At 35.3% G+C, this 15,149-nt stretch overlaps 1 protein-coding gene across 2 annotated transcripts in view; it reads left to right on the top strand.

Moving 5' to 3' along the window:
- The window catches only part of WASHC4 (WASH complex subunit 4), a 62,330-nt gene that overhangs the window by 2,750 nt on the left and 44,431 nt on the right, over positions 1–15,149 (top strand). For both annotated transcript variants that reach the window (XM_005899065.3, XM_070370227.1), the window contains exons 2-13: positions 322–461; positions 1,364–1,417; positions 1,515–1,580; positions 2,437–2,482; positions 2,939–3,006; positions 7,934–8,016; positions 9,516–9,558; positions 10,188–10,291; positions 10,879–10,999; positions 12,619–12,742; positions 12,838–12,965; positions 13,796–13,956. In XM_005899065.3, coding sequence (XP_005899127.1) covers positions 322–461; positions 1,364–1,417; positions 1,515–1,580; positions 2,437–2,482; positions 2,939–3,006; positions 7,934–8,016; positions 9,516–9,558; positions 10,188–10,291; positions 10,879–10,999; positions 12,619–12,742; positions 12,838–12,965; positions 13,796–13,956 — 1,138 coding nt within the window. The remainder of the gene's footprint in view (positions 1–321; positions 462–1,363; positions 1,418–1,514; positions 1,581–2,436; positions 2,483–2,938; positions 3,007–7,933; positions 8,017–9,515; positions 9,559–10,187; positions 10,292–10,878; positions 11,000–12,618; positions 12,743–12,837; positions 12,966–13,795; positions 13,957–15,149) is intronic.

The raw sequence follows: 15,149 nt of genomic DNA, 5'->3' as shown, positions 1-15,149 counted from the left end.
ATTGAGTTGTCTAAGGCATTTTCAGATTGTTTAGATTATGGGGTAAATAGTATAGTGACTTTTTCATAGTACTTTAAAGTTATAGTTTTAAGATGATTTCTTAAAGTACCATCTACTGTATGTACAATTATTATTATACTTGGAAAAGATAGAAAGTTCAATTACTGTTTAACTTTAGAACTTTATTTTCAAGAATTCCAGACATTCCAGGGTGATACATTAACAATGCTTACTATCTACTTTTCTGTGACTTTTGAGATTATTTGAAGTAAATGTCTTGTAATTCATTACTTTTCACAAACTTTTCAAATTTATATTTAGAAATTCATGCTGAAGTCCAGCTTAAGAATTATGGGAAATTTCTTGAGGAGTATACCTCTCAATTGAGAAGAATTGAGGATGCACTGGATGACTCAATTGGAGACGTTTGGGATTTCAATCTTGATCCTATAGCATTAAAGGTTGGAATTTGTTTTATTTTTAATTTACGTATACATTTTCAGAACATATATGCCTTGAAAACAGTGTTCAAATATGGGATATATATTTTTATTTGGAGTCTAGAGAGCTAAAAGAAACTTGGAGAAACATGGTTAATTTCCTTTTCTCTAAGCCATGCATGTGTGTGTTTTGTTTTTTTTTTTTTTTAAAGAATGATGCAAACTCCAGTCTTTGAGCTGACTTTTGTTTTTCATTATCAAGAAAATGAAGAGGGTTGGAATTGCATATTAAGGCTGTGTTTTCTTATTAAGACTATTTTACATACAGAAAAGTGTGTAGATTTAAAATATATTGTATGGTGAATTTTACCAAACATCTATCCCCTTGTAACTCATATCCCAGTCAAGATAAAGAATATTTCCATGATTTTTCAAAAGCTCCTTTATGCTATTTAGTGGCTCTTAATATGGGAGTGTTTTTATTTTTATTTTTTTAATATATAAAATAAGCTGCTGTGTTCCATTTTGAGGTTGTTGTATTTTGTTTCATCTTTGAAACTGTAGCCTCTTACTACTCAAATAATAACATTTTTTAAGCATTTATTATGTGCTAGACAACTGTCCTAAGGTAGCAGTGTTGACTTTTTAATAGCAACTTTCCTGAGATGTAATTTGTGTATCATACAATTTCTTTGGTTTGTAGTGTTTCCATAGACTTGTGCCACAGTCAATTTTAGAACATTGTCACCACTCCAGAAAGAAATCCTGTACCTGTTAGCAGTGCCCATCTGCTGTGGGACGGGTGCTGAGTACAGGGTCTAACACAACTTTCAGTGAAATAGAGCTAGTCTCAATTTGTGTATTGAGAATTTTAATGATTTTTTTTAAATTAAAAAGGAATTTATTTTCCTTTGTTTCTATAGCTTTTGCCTTATGAACAGTCTTCCCTTTTGGAACTCATCAAGACCGAAAACAAGGTACAGATTCCTAAACCTAAAAATCTATTTTTTAAAATGCTTTCATTATCTTCTATAATTTACTTCTTTCCTTTTGTATTTTTCCTCATGAAACTAGGTCCTAAACAAAGTCATCACTGTTTATGCTGCACTTTGTTGTGAAATCAAGAAATTAAAATATGAGGTAATTATTTATATTCTTCAAGACATTAAAAACATGATTTAAAAGCAAATATGAAAAAGCAAATATGCGCTTTTATATGTGTAAGTGTGCACAAATATTTCATGAAGATTGGGTGAGCTATATATTTATTTTAGCAATAATAATGAGACCATTCACTAAGTACTATTTACCAAACACCATGCTAACCCTCTTAACAGTAATAACCACTTGGAGGTACGTGAGAAATAGATGAGAAAATTGAAGCTTAAAGAGGGTGTCACTCATCCAACATTTTATTGGTAGTAATGGTTTGAGTCTGGGCCTGCATTCCTTCTGTATTACTTGTCATATATACTGGATCTTCTGGATATAACTGATTTTTTTTAAAAAGGTTCGAATTTTTCATGGTTTGCGTTTCTTCACCCGTGAGCCATTAAAACTGGTAGATGGTAATAAAAAAGGTTTGAATTTATAATGTTTTGCATTTCCTCACCCATGAGCCTTTGAAAGTGGTAGATGGTAAACTTCATCTTTTCTTCTTTAGATTTTTTTTTTTTTTAATTTATTTTTCTTTTTTACGTTTTTGGTACTACATGGTTGCTTTCTCTCATGAACTTGTGAGAGGATGTCGGACAGTTAGAGTGGTCAGATAAAGTAAAGGCTAAAGAAATCAAGAAATAACTTTGAGTATCAGTAATATCTTTGGTATTCTAAAGATAGATTGAATTTACCTATATTATAAGCAGTTTTTGAAGTTAAGTAAATTTGTATGTATGATGTAGTCATCTGTGTATTATTAAATAAGGATAATGAAGACAGCCTAGGAATTTAAAAACAAAATAGCAACCTTTAAAATTATTTTAATTTTTTTAAACAGGCTGAAACTAAGTTTTATAATGGTCTCTTGTTTTATGGAGAAGGAGGTAAGTTTTAAAATTTCACATTGTAATGTTGTGGTACTTGAAATAAACAAAGTTAACTGACAATTCTAGGACTGTTATGATCATGTAAAGTGTTAGTTTGAGCAGTGAACAGTCACATTTCTTTGTTGCTTTGTGTTTTTATTTAGTAAACAGGTGAAAACCTCAGTGAACAAGCGGCAGCAAATTCTGTATAAAATTGATCTGTGAATATTTTTATAAATTACAAAGCACAATAGCTAGATGAAGATTTTCCTTGAATTCATTAAATAGTGGGACAGATGGTTGCTTTTAATTGTGTGATTAATGATTGTTTCATTTTTCTCTTTAGTGTAAAATTCTATTTTTCATACTATCCAGATTAGAAGATGTCCTAATGAATAAAAATCATTTTCCTTTTTTGATGTTGATTGACTTTAAGATAAAAACTTGAAATATTCTTCATGTTGCTTTTTAAAGCTACAGATTCCAGCATGGTGGAAGGTGATTGTCAAATTCAAATGGGGAGATTTATTTCATTCTTACAGGTAAGTGGTTTTTACTTTTTATTGAGTTTCCCACCCCCCCCCCCCCCAAAAAAAAGTTTGAGTAAATCACGTAATCAGAAAAGAGTTCTGAAATGTCAGATGCTCAGAGATTGTACTCTGAGGGTAAGGCACTTTGTTGGCATTGGATTATATTTAAGGAGATTGTAATTCCTGAAAGATTTTCAAAGCGTTTTTAGTGACATAAGCTATCAAAATAAGTTTGTATAATTTCATTTATGGACAGTTTATCACCATGCCTCTTAAAACAATTTAAACTTTGTACCTGGTAGGAAAAGATAATTTATGATAGAAAAAGTGGCTAAGAAAGATCATTAAGCTGATATATGGACAAGAGTGAAGTTTTAAAAGCAGCAGCATATGATGCTTTTAACCAGATGTTTCAATTTAGATATACTTTTCATTACTGTAAAGTTTTATTTTACAGTGTAAAGTTATTCTAGGTCTTTTGATTTATCAAAAGAATGAAATAAGTTCTGTTTCTCCCCTCCCTGTTGTAAAAGCAGTGCTCATATGATAAAAGCAAAAACTGGAAATCAGGAAACAGTAGCCATAATCCCACTTACCTTCTGACTGTTGGATATAAGATTTGATGTATTTCATTGAATCAGGCATGCTAATATGTTCAAATCTTTTATATCTTTACTACTTTGTTTTGGTCTTCTCACCTAATTGAGAGCATTTTGTTGCAGTTGTCCTCTATGATGGTACATGTCAGTCAGGGTTCAATCCAAAAGCAAGTATCACACAGGATACTTCAAAAGGGGAGATTGAAAAGAGCTACCATTTGGTCCAGCAGTACCATTCTTGGGCATATATTCTGAAAAGATGAAAACTCTTAATTTGAAAAGTTAACATGCACCCCAGTAATACAACACTGTTTACAGTCGATGAGACATGGAAGCAACCTAAGTGCCTGTCAACAGATGAATGGATAAAGATGTGGTATATACATACACAATGGAATATTACTCAGCCACAGAAAAGAATAAAGTAATGTCATTTGTAGCAACATGGCTGGACCTAGAGGTTATCATAAGTGAAGGTAGAGAAAGACAAATATATCATTTATGTGTGGGGTCTAAAAAATAATGCAAATAACTTCTTTACAAAACTGAAACAGACTCACAGACATAGAAAACAAGCGTACGGTCACCATAGGGGAAAGGTGGGAAGAGGGATAAGGTAGAAGTACGGGATTAACAGGTGCACACTGCTATACGCAAAATAGGTAAACAGCAGTGATCTACTGCATAGCACAGGGAACTGTACTCAGTTTTTTTATTAACCTTAATGGAAACGAATCTGAAAAAATATATTGTTAAATCACTTTGCTGTACACCTGGAACTAATACAATATTGTGAGTCAACTGTACTTCAATTAAAGAAAAAAAGAATATATATTAAATCTAGAGAATTGGTTACATAAGGATTGGAGGGCTGAAAGGAAAAACAGTGAGGTAAGCCAGAGGACGCAAGTATCACCCCTATATCTAGGTAAAAAAGGAAAAAGGTTCAGGTTGTTAGAATCTGAGAGCTAGGAGGAGGAGCCCCAGGGAATTAGTATTAATATCATAGCTCTGAGGAATCAGTGCTGCCTGGCTGCTGCTGGTAGACTTTAAAATTGAATATTGCTTCTGGAGTCATTAAGAGTTCGACACGACTGAGCGACTTCACTTTCACTTTTCACTTTCATGCATTGGAGAAGGAAATGGCAACCCACTCCAGTATTCTTGCCTGGAGAATCCCAGGGACGGGGGAGCCTGGTGGGCTGCTGTCTATGGGGTCACACAGAGTCCGACACGACTGAAGTGACTTAGCAGCAGCAGTGCTGAAAGAAGCTGGAGCCTGGGGCAAGTTGTGATTGCTGGGTTGAACTGATCCTGCCTGGATTATGTTGATAAAAACAGCAAGAAATAGAAGGGATGTCCCTTTCCTGCCTTTAGGTCTCCTTTTAGTGCCACCTGTTGACAAAACCTAACAGGAAGCCTGCTGGGCTGGGGTCTGAGAAATGTTGATTTGCAAGGTTGAAGTGAAGGTGTCAGTTTCTCCTTCTGGTTTTGTCAAATTTTGCATTTCTTATTTTGAGGACGTTTTATTTGGTGCTTATGAGTTTAGAATTGTTAATAATTTCCAGTAAATCGAATTGTTTATTGTGTGATGACCTTCTTAAACTGTGATAATTATGTATATAATATATAATTACATACATATTAATTAGCTATACTAATGTTAATCAAAATCTATTTGATACTACTATCACTGCCCCAGCTCTAGTTAGCATTTTCTTTTTTTAAAATTCTTTTTTATTCTTTCAGCCTTTCAGTGTCGTTATGTTTCAGTTGTGTTTCTCTAAAACTGGATCTATTTGGATTTTGCTTTTTTATATAATCTGAAAATTTCTGTGTTTTAACTGGTTCTTTTTCTGTATTTTATAGATAGTCTGTTATGTACCAGGACTCGTTTCTACCTTTTGCTTTGTGTTTTCTATTTGTCCTGCATTTTCTAGTCTTTGCTTTGCTTTTATTAGATTTATAGAAGTTTAATAAGAGATAACTGGAGCTGTTTAAATAAAATTGAAATGCATTATTTTCACTTTTAAAACATTTAAATTGTGGATCTCACAGCTGCATATAATTTCATTTTATATATTCAACAAATGTTTTGGGAGCCTAGCATATGTTAGAAACTGTGATTGGTGCTTGGGATACAGCAGTGCACAAAACCAACACATTTCTGCCCACAGAGAGCTTATTGTTTAGAACAGCCATACATTTAATTAGATTCTAAATAAGATAGGTGTGAATTCAGTTCAGTTGCTCAGTCGTCTGACTCTTTACGACCCCATGAACTGCAGCACGCCAGGCCTCTCTGTCCATCACCAAGTTCTGGAGTCCATCCAAACCCATATCCATGAAGTCAATGATGCCATCCAGCCATCTCATTCTCAGTTGTCCCCTTCTCCTCCTGCCCTCAATCTTTCCCAGCATCAGGGTCTTTTCCAATGAGTCAGCTCTTCGTATCAGGTGGCCAAAGTATTGGAGTTTCAGCTTCAACGTCAGTCCTTCCAATGAACACCCAGGACTGATCTCCTTTAGGATGGACTGGTTGGATCTCCTTGCAGTCCAGGGGACTCTCAAGAGTCTTCTCCAACACCACAGCTCAAAAGCATCAATTCTTTGGCGCTCAGCCTTCTTCACAGTCCAACTCTCACATCCATACGCGACCACTGGAAAAACCATAGCCTTGACTAGACGAACCTTTGTTGGCAAAGTAATGTCTCTGCTTTTTAATATGCTGTCTAGGTTGGACATAACTTTCTTTCCAGGGAGTAAGCATCTTTTGATTTCATGGCTGCAATCACCATCTGCAATGATTTTGGAGCCCAGAAAAGTAAAGTCAGCCACTGTTTCCACTGTTTCCCTATCTATTTGCTATGAAGTGATGGGACTGTATGCAGTGATTTTAGTTTTCTGAATGTTGAGCTTTAAGACAACTTTTTCACTCTCCTCTTTTACGTTTCATCAAGTGGCTCTTTAGTTCTTCACTTTCTGCCGTAAGGGTGGTGTCATCTGCATATCTGAGATTATTGGTATTTCTCCCGGCAATCTTGATTCCAGCTTGTGCTTGCTCCAGCCCAGCGTTTCTCATGATGTACTCTTTAGTTTAGTTCAGTCGCTTGGTCGTGTCCGACTCTTTGTGACCCCATGAATCGCAGCACACCAGGCCTCCCTGTCCATCACCAACTCTGGAGTTCACTCAGACTCATGTCCATCGAGTCAGTGATGCCATCCAGCCATCTCATCCTCTGTCGTCCCCTTCTCCTCCTGCCCCCAATCCCTCCCAGCATCAGAGTCTTTTCCAGTGAGTCAACTCTTCACATGAGGTGGCCAAAGTACTGGAATTTCAGCTTTAGCATCATTCCTTCCAAAGAAATCCCAGGGCTGATCTCCTTCAGAATGGACTGGTTGGATCTCCTTGCAGTCCAGGGGACTCTCAAGAGTCTTCTCCAACACCACAGCTCAAAAGCATCAATTCTTTGGCGCTCAGCCTTCTTCACAGTCCAACTCTCACATCCATACATGACCACAGGAAAAACCATAGCCTTGACTAGACGGACCTTTGTTGGCAAAGTAATGTCTCTGCTTTTGAATATGCTATCTAGGTTGGTCATAACTTTCCTTCCAAGGAGTAAGCGTCTTTTAATTTCATGGCTCTGCATATAAATTAAATAAGCAGGGTGACAATATACAGCCTTGACGTACTCCTTTTCCCATTTGGAACCAGTCTTTTGTTCCATGTCTGGTTCTAACTGTTGCTTCCTGACCTGCATACAGATTTCTCAAGAGGCAGGTCAGGTGGTCTGGTATTCCCATCTCTTTAAGAATGACAAACATATTCCTGGGAAAATCTATATTTCACTTAATGTGTGCCAAGCCTGTTAATAGGTAGGGTTAAAGGTTATAAACATTTGAAGTTATTTCAGAGTGATTTCTGAAGACCCTTTCCATTCCTTGTCACACTTTGTAAACTGGCAGCTTTTGAGCTTCATTCATTCAGATGTTCATTTAATAGGCAGAAATTGAGAAGCAGTTGAAGATTAACCACAGTACTGGACAGTGGCTATTCAAAGAAGGAGTAAGACAGTCTCTGTCACTTAGGAATTATATGAGCAGTGAAAGCAAGACTTAAAATACAAGGATGAATGAAATGCTATGGAGGCAAAGAGGTAGAAATGACCGTGGGAGGTGAGTGAATAACTGATTGCTTGAAGGATGCTTTAAATCTTATTGCAGGTTAACTGGAGATTTTTACTAGAAAACAGTTTTATTCTTAGCGTTGTTAACATAAAAGTCAGAAATGATGACGTTTACTCAACTTGTAACATATACTCAACTTGTCATTTCAGGAACTGTCTTGTTTTGTTACGAGGTGCTATGAAGTGGTGATGAATGTAGTCCATCAGTTGGCTGCCCTCTATATCAGTAACAAGTAATGGATTTTAAAAATCATTTTGCATTTTTAATAGAGATGCAGGGAACGTCTTTTCTTAAACTAGCTAAATATTTAAAAGGTTTTCGTGTGTTTACTCATTTATTCCCTCATTCCTTCATTCACGTACTCATCTTTCTTTGAACGCTCGTGATGTTTTAAACACTCGTGATGTGTATAATGCAGAGGTTAGGAAGACAGTTTATACCGTGGTGCAGGAACCCATTATCTGTCTGAATGAAAATGTTGACAGAATAATCTTTAATTGTAGAGAAAAGGGCTAACATAGAATGTACTGAGTTCTCTTACTGCTTTTCTTTACATTGAAGTATTCTTGGCTCATTAGAATCATATGACACTTAAACTACTGAATCTTAGGGAGAGGGGACTAGATAATCTTTAATTCTAATGATCTTCCAAGTTTGGATATCATTGCCCTAAATCAAGAAAAATGATCAAATTGTCATGGTTAGTATTCCTAACCACCACAGAGTAATACCTTGCATTTGATTAAAACTTTATACTTAATTTTTTCCCACTCACTTACAATCTTAAAATACCTTTGTTTAGGTATATGATGAGGAGTTCTCAGTTGTGAGAAGAGAGATAACTGAGGCCCAAAGGAAGTATTTGCCAAGATTCCATAGCAGTTTCAGTCTGATTCTTTCGGTCACCAGTCCATTCATTGTTGTTGTTCTTAGCCCATGCTGCATCTTAACTCTCTTTGTAAAGTGGAAGAGTGTGTTGTTTCCCATTCTCGTGTGCTTCTGCTCTGTCAGATACTTAGCTCTGTTTTTCACTAAAGTTCTCATGGCAGAAGGGACTGACAGCATAGCTACGCCGGCCCGCCATAGAACCTGGTGTGTGATTCAGAGACCCCTCTCTACCACAGCCCTGTCCTAGAAAGACAAAGTTTATTTGAATTTTGTATTTAATTTTTAAAGTATTCTATCTTGCAGAATATTTTCTATGTGGTTTAATATATAAGTATTAATTCATTTACTGTTGAGTAGGTTGAGTCTCTGGGAAGTAAAATTGAATTATCCTGGGGCTTTGACTTTGGTGTAATCCCATTTGTATGCATTGTTTTCTCAGTAGGAATGAAAACTCTAGAAATAAACCCAACTGAAGAGAGGACTAGTTTCCAAATGCCAGTTTGGGTAGGATAGCAAAGATTCTAGTTGAAAATTGAGAAATTCTAATAGTTTAGAAATAAATGAATATCAGTTTTGGTATTTCTCTGCTTCATCCCAAGCTAGATGGGCCATGTATTGACATGTACCTACCCACTGAGTTGGGTATAGGCAAGGAGAGTACGTTAGTCCTCTTCTTGGGTGTGGACTATGATAGTAAACTTGTGTTGCATAAATTTTAGTGACGAAAGCCTAAATAAAAGTAAATACATTTTTAAATTCCAAGAGGCTTTTTCCTTAAAATAAACATGAACTGTGACCAAAAAATGAGGTTTTCTTTTAAACTTGGATGTTATTTTATTACAGGATTGCACCCAAAATTATAGAAACAACTGGAGTTCATTTTCAGGTAAAAGTAATTTAACTTGTAAAATAATAATTTTTCGCGTATTTTACTTTGGCATTTATATGATTGGGGAGTACTACACTTACTGCAAGGCTCTTAAAGGGTTTCTTTCTTTTGCATTTGTTCTCTCATTTGTGAACTTGATGAGGCGTTATTGACCCACTGTGACTTCCTAGTATTGGCCCAATGCAGACTCTCGAAGTTGGTGGTCCTCAGCCTCTTTGGCACTAGGGACCGCTTTTTTGGAAGACAGTGTTCACAGACCACAGGGGTGGGGAAGGGGGTGAAGGGATGGTTTGGGGATGATCTAAACACATTGCATTTACTGTGCACTTTATTATTATTACATCAGCTCCGTCTCCGATCATCAGGCATTAGATCCTGAAGGCTGGGGACCCCTGCTGTAAGTGGTCTGAGGGAATCTACAGTAATGTGATTAAGGATGAAATTTGGGTGAAGGGTTTTCCAATTTTAGGCTGTTCCTTTTTGAGGATTAGTAGTTTCATCTGTAGCTTAACTTTCCCACTGCTTTAAGTTAGTAATTATCCCAAGTGTGTTTAACTTTAAAATCCACATGAAGCTTAACTTCTAACTAGTGATTAAATGATAATCATTAAAGGTTTTTTTTGCAGACTATGTATGAGCACTTGGGAGAGCTGCTAACAGTTTTGCTTACCCTGGATGAAATTATTGATAATCACATCACATTAAAAGACCACTGGACCATGTACAAAAGGTGAGCCAACTAAAATGTTTAAAATATTCTCTTTGTACAGTTAATGTATTACTAAAAAATAAATATAAATAGTACAGATCCTTTAAGAGACCTGAAGATACATATTTAGAAGGATCTCATTTCAGATTTTCTTTGAAGACAGTAACCATTCTTTTAATTGCAGATGGGCTTTTTGAGAGTATGATATACTTGTATAAAGCATCCTAATTCTTAAAGTGTAGTGAATGTTAATTTGACTATTTTAGGACCCAGGTTTATTTTCCTTGTTCTATACAAGTAACATTTATTCTCAGCTTGGTTTTATTTTGTTTTATATTCCAGACTTTTTAAAGTGAAGGCATTTTATTTTATTCAATCTATTAGGTTTTCACTAAATTTTATCTAGAGAGTACCAGGTATCTGAATTGAAGATGATATAAAAAGGTATGTGATTAGAAATTTAAATATATTAGGATTGTTTTTGTTCAAATTTTCAAATGTGTAGTGTCAAATAAATGATTATAAATACAGAACTTTGATTTTGGGGAATAGTTTTAATATAAGAATTTATTGGCAAATTGAAGGTCTTTCTCCTCCTTTTCTACAAGGTTACTGAAATCTGTCCATCACAATCCTTCAAAGTTTGGAATTCAGGAAGAAAAGCTAAAGCCATTTGAAAAGTTCTTGCTGAAGCTAGAGGGGCAGTTACTTGATGGAATGATATTTCAGGTATGAGAGCTGTATCAGACTGTAATAAACGGGCTTCTGTTAGTAGACCCAGCTCAGAGTTGTAGTGGGGCACTTTTATAACATACTGTTGTGACTGTATTTTTCTTTAAAAGTGCTTAAGCTTGAAACATTGATTATGTTGTAAAATATAATTATGTCAGTATCTAGTAGCTAATGAAATTAACAGTATACTGGTTATATTTGGGATAAAGTTTTTTTTTAATTATGTAAAAGGATAGAACTGTTCGAGGATTAGTATATAAACAGTTGTTTGTCAGGCATTTTTTTGTTGTTAATCTCTAGATTTTAGATTTGTGAAACAGCCTCTTAAAAGTCTGTTTTAATTCTTCCTACACAGGGAATATAATTTGGATCTATACAATTCAGGTAGCTTCTAACCATGTAGCTATTTAAATTAAAATAAATCACCCTCTGCCATACTAGCAACATTTCAAATGCTAATAGCCACATGTAATATAATTATCACACTTGTGTGTGTGCTCAGTCCTGTCTGACTCTTTGCAACCCCATGGACTGTAGCCCTCCAGGCTCCTGTGTCCATGGGATTCTCCAGGCAAGAGTACTGGAGTAGGTTGCCGTCCTTCTCCAGGGGATCTTCCTGGCTCAGGGATCAAACTCACATCTCCTGCATTGGCAGGCAGATTCTTTGCTGCTGAGCCACAGGGAAGCCCTCACACCTTAAACTTACATATGTTACATGCCAGTGGTATCTCAGTAAAACGGCGGGGAAAGTCAGCTGTGGCTAACAGTCATACCAGTCAGCACATACATAAAACATTTCCATTATCAGAGGAAGTTCTGTTAGATGGCACTGCTTTGGTAGTGTTCACCAGAAGTTGTATTACAGTACACCCTTGAACAGCATGGGTTTGAACTGCACGGGTCCACTTATATATGGATAGTTTTCAATAGTAAACACTATAGTATTACACAGTCCATAGTTGGTTGAATCCAAGTATGGAGAGGAACTGTGGATACAGAGGGCTAGCAATAAATTATATGTGATTTGACCCTGACTTGTTCAAGGTTCAACTGTATATTCCATTTAAAGATCTATTTCAAAGTTACCTTTAATTTATATTTTAGATGGTCACAGTTTTTACAGAATGATCACAGCTCTTGTTTATACCAATGTAACTACAAATCCATTAATTTTAGAAGAATTTTTTTCATTGATTCTTTTTCCAGGAGCCATTTCTACACATGATGTAATAAAGTGCTAGGAGAGTAATTGTAACCAGAAAAAATAAAGTCTCTTCATAAAAGTAAATTAAAATAATAAAGCATGCTTTCCCATGCTTCATCAGATACACCTTCTGTGTATCACCAAGCACCACTGTGTCCCTTCTTGTAGGATATAGATTTTCAGTTCTGTTTTATTCCTTTCACATAACTGGTGCTCAAATATATAAGTATATATACATTTCCCATTCAGAAAGATTTAGATATTGGATTAGATTGAAAACTTGAGCCTCAATGTTAGTAAAATTAAAATGATGAATGTAGGATTTTATCACTCTATATTTAATTCTGTTTCATAGCATATTAAGTCATGTAACTTATGAGAGTCTAAATTTCTCTAAACGTTTTCTGTGTAGGCCTGTATAGAACAGCAGTTTGACTCTCTCAATGGAGGAGTATCTGTGTCGAAAAATAGCACTTTTGCTGAAGAATTTGCACATAGTATTCGCTCAATTTTTGCAAATGTAGAAGCCAGACTTGGTAATGTAAAATGCATTCTTTTTTTTGTTTGTAAAGTTTTCATTTCCTTTAAAGCAGAACTATAAGTATACTCTTTTTCTCTCATGTTTTATAAGGAGAACCTTCTGAAATTGATCAGAGAGACAAGTATGTGGGAGTTTGTGGACTCTTTGTATTGCACTTTCAAATTTTTCGAACTGTTGATAAGAAGTTTTACAAGTCTTTATTGGACATTTGTAAGAAGGTGAGAATTTGTAACTTCTGTTTTTTTTCAATTTGAATAGATGGAAAAGATTTTGGATAAAACTAGATATTTTAAAATGTGTTTTATTCCTGCTTACAAAAATGATAATTTTTGTAATAATACTTATAAAACTAATAGTATAATATTCATTTAAAAAACTAAGCTGTCCAAAAATAAGTAACATTGTACATGAAAATACCCCATAATTCCGCATCATATAAATACAGATTAGTAGGTGCTTTTCTGGATCTTTTCCTGTACATTAACTTCCTATTACTACTTTTATCTCTTTTCTTTCTTTTCCTTCTTTTTGTCATTCATTCCCATTATTGAAGTAGGAAAAATATGAGATAATTTTTTTTTCTGTCTTTGCTGTTTCCATGGTGTGGCGCCTGATTTCAAAGTTGAAAATTTAAACATTATGTAGAATCAGGTACATTGACCATGAGAACCCAGCCATCTTGGATATGTATTCTGCATTTTTTCACTAATATAAAGTGAGAGTAAAGGTCGTAACGATTCAAGTTTCTGTTTAATTTTTACATATTTTTGTTCATCTGAAAATCCATGAGTGTGTTTGTGTATGTTGTGTATGTTGTTTAATATTTAGGCAGAATAAAATTAATGTCATGCTCCACACCAGGTACAGGAATGCCTTGCCCTGAATTCTGTGCCATGTTAACATAAATTTTTTCACATTAATGAGGATCTTTTTATCATTATTTTTCTTGAAATAAATTGTCTTCCTTTGCCTGTTGTTGGACTATTAAACAGTTCATTATTTAGCCTGCATTTAATGATTTCCCCCTTTATTATATTTCCTGTTTCAGGTACCAGCCATCACTCTAACTGCTAATATTATTTGGTTTCCTGATAATTTTTTGATCCAGAAAATACCAGCAGCTGCCAAACTTCTGGACAAAAAAAGTCTTCAGGCCATTAAAATACACAGAGATACTTTCCTACAGCAGAAAGCACAGTCACTTACCAAGTAGGTTTTATAAGTATCCATAATGAAACTACTTAGATATTTTATATTTTAACTCTTACACTGATTCTGAATATATGGAAAGCATTTGAATTATAAGATCAAACATAGTTACTCATTACCAGAGAAGAGGCTGGGCAGTCTCTCCGAGATTTATTTTCTAGGAGTGTGTTCTTGTTTTAAATGTTGTAGGCGTAAACCTCAGCTTACGATGTGGACAAATTATGCGTTATGGAAATACATGTACATGTGCGTACCCTCACGTATACACACACATGCCTTTTTAGCAGGTGCATTACGTAGTTTTTGTGTGTGACGTGAAGTTGCTGCAGTAGATGCCATTTGATGAATTAAGAACATCGTGTGTACGTGCTTCAGTGTTGATTTTTGCAAGATTGATGCCATCCTTTTTTTATTTTTATGAAAGTAATGTATGCCTGTATTTAAGAAGTTAAAAAGTACTAAAGGTTCAAAGGGAAAAATAATTGTCCTCTGCTGAATTGCCCCCTATACCTTAGTCCTGTTCCCTAAAAGAATACTTTAACTCCTAGTTTCTTCTAATATTTACATCTTTTAGCTTCTTTTCCTATGTAAAATTTGAAATATGCACAAAATAGAGAAAACGGTATAATGAACTCACATGTTCTCATCATCTGGCTCAACAGTTAAGTTTACTCACTGGAGTATATTGCATTCTCCCTGGAGTATAGTGCTAAAATTTTATGTTGACCTAGATGAAGATTTTAAGTGAGGTGTCATGGGGCTTTGCCACTGGCCTGGTACCGATCACGGTTTTTAATCTGTAACGTAGTTATATGATACTATGGAAAACTACCCACTTTGTGTTGATCTTCACTGTTGAGGGGGAAGTTGCATCACTCCCGTACAGTGGGAAAGGAGGAGTATGTTTGGAATGTATGAGATCCCCTAAAGCATCTTTTAGTACTCCCAAGTCAGGTCCTGTGATTAAAGTCATGGAGAGTGATAGCAACTCAATTCAGGCAGGACTACTCAGGGCAGAGATTTCAGGGCTCTCCAATACATGCTAAGACAGAGTTGAGAGATGAAGACATAAGTTTGGGGTTATATTACGGAGATGAATTCAGTAGGATGGAGAGACAGGAATCAGATTTATTAGCAGTAATCTTAAAAAAGATTCGGATATTTTTGTTATCGGAGGCTTAACGTTCTTTAAC

Source organism: Bos mutus, chromosome 5 (genome assembly GCF_027580195.1).
Source record: "Bos mutus isolate GX-2022 chromosome 5, NWIPB_WYAK_1.1, whole genome shotgun sequence".
Taxonomy (NCBI): Eukaryota; Metazoa; Chordata; class Mammalia; order Artiodactyla; family Bovidae; genus Bos; species Bos mutus.
Note: the sequence above shows the minus strand (reverse complement) of the source record. Positions and strands in the feature narration are given on the sequence as shown.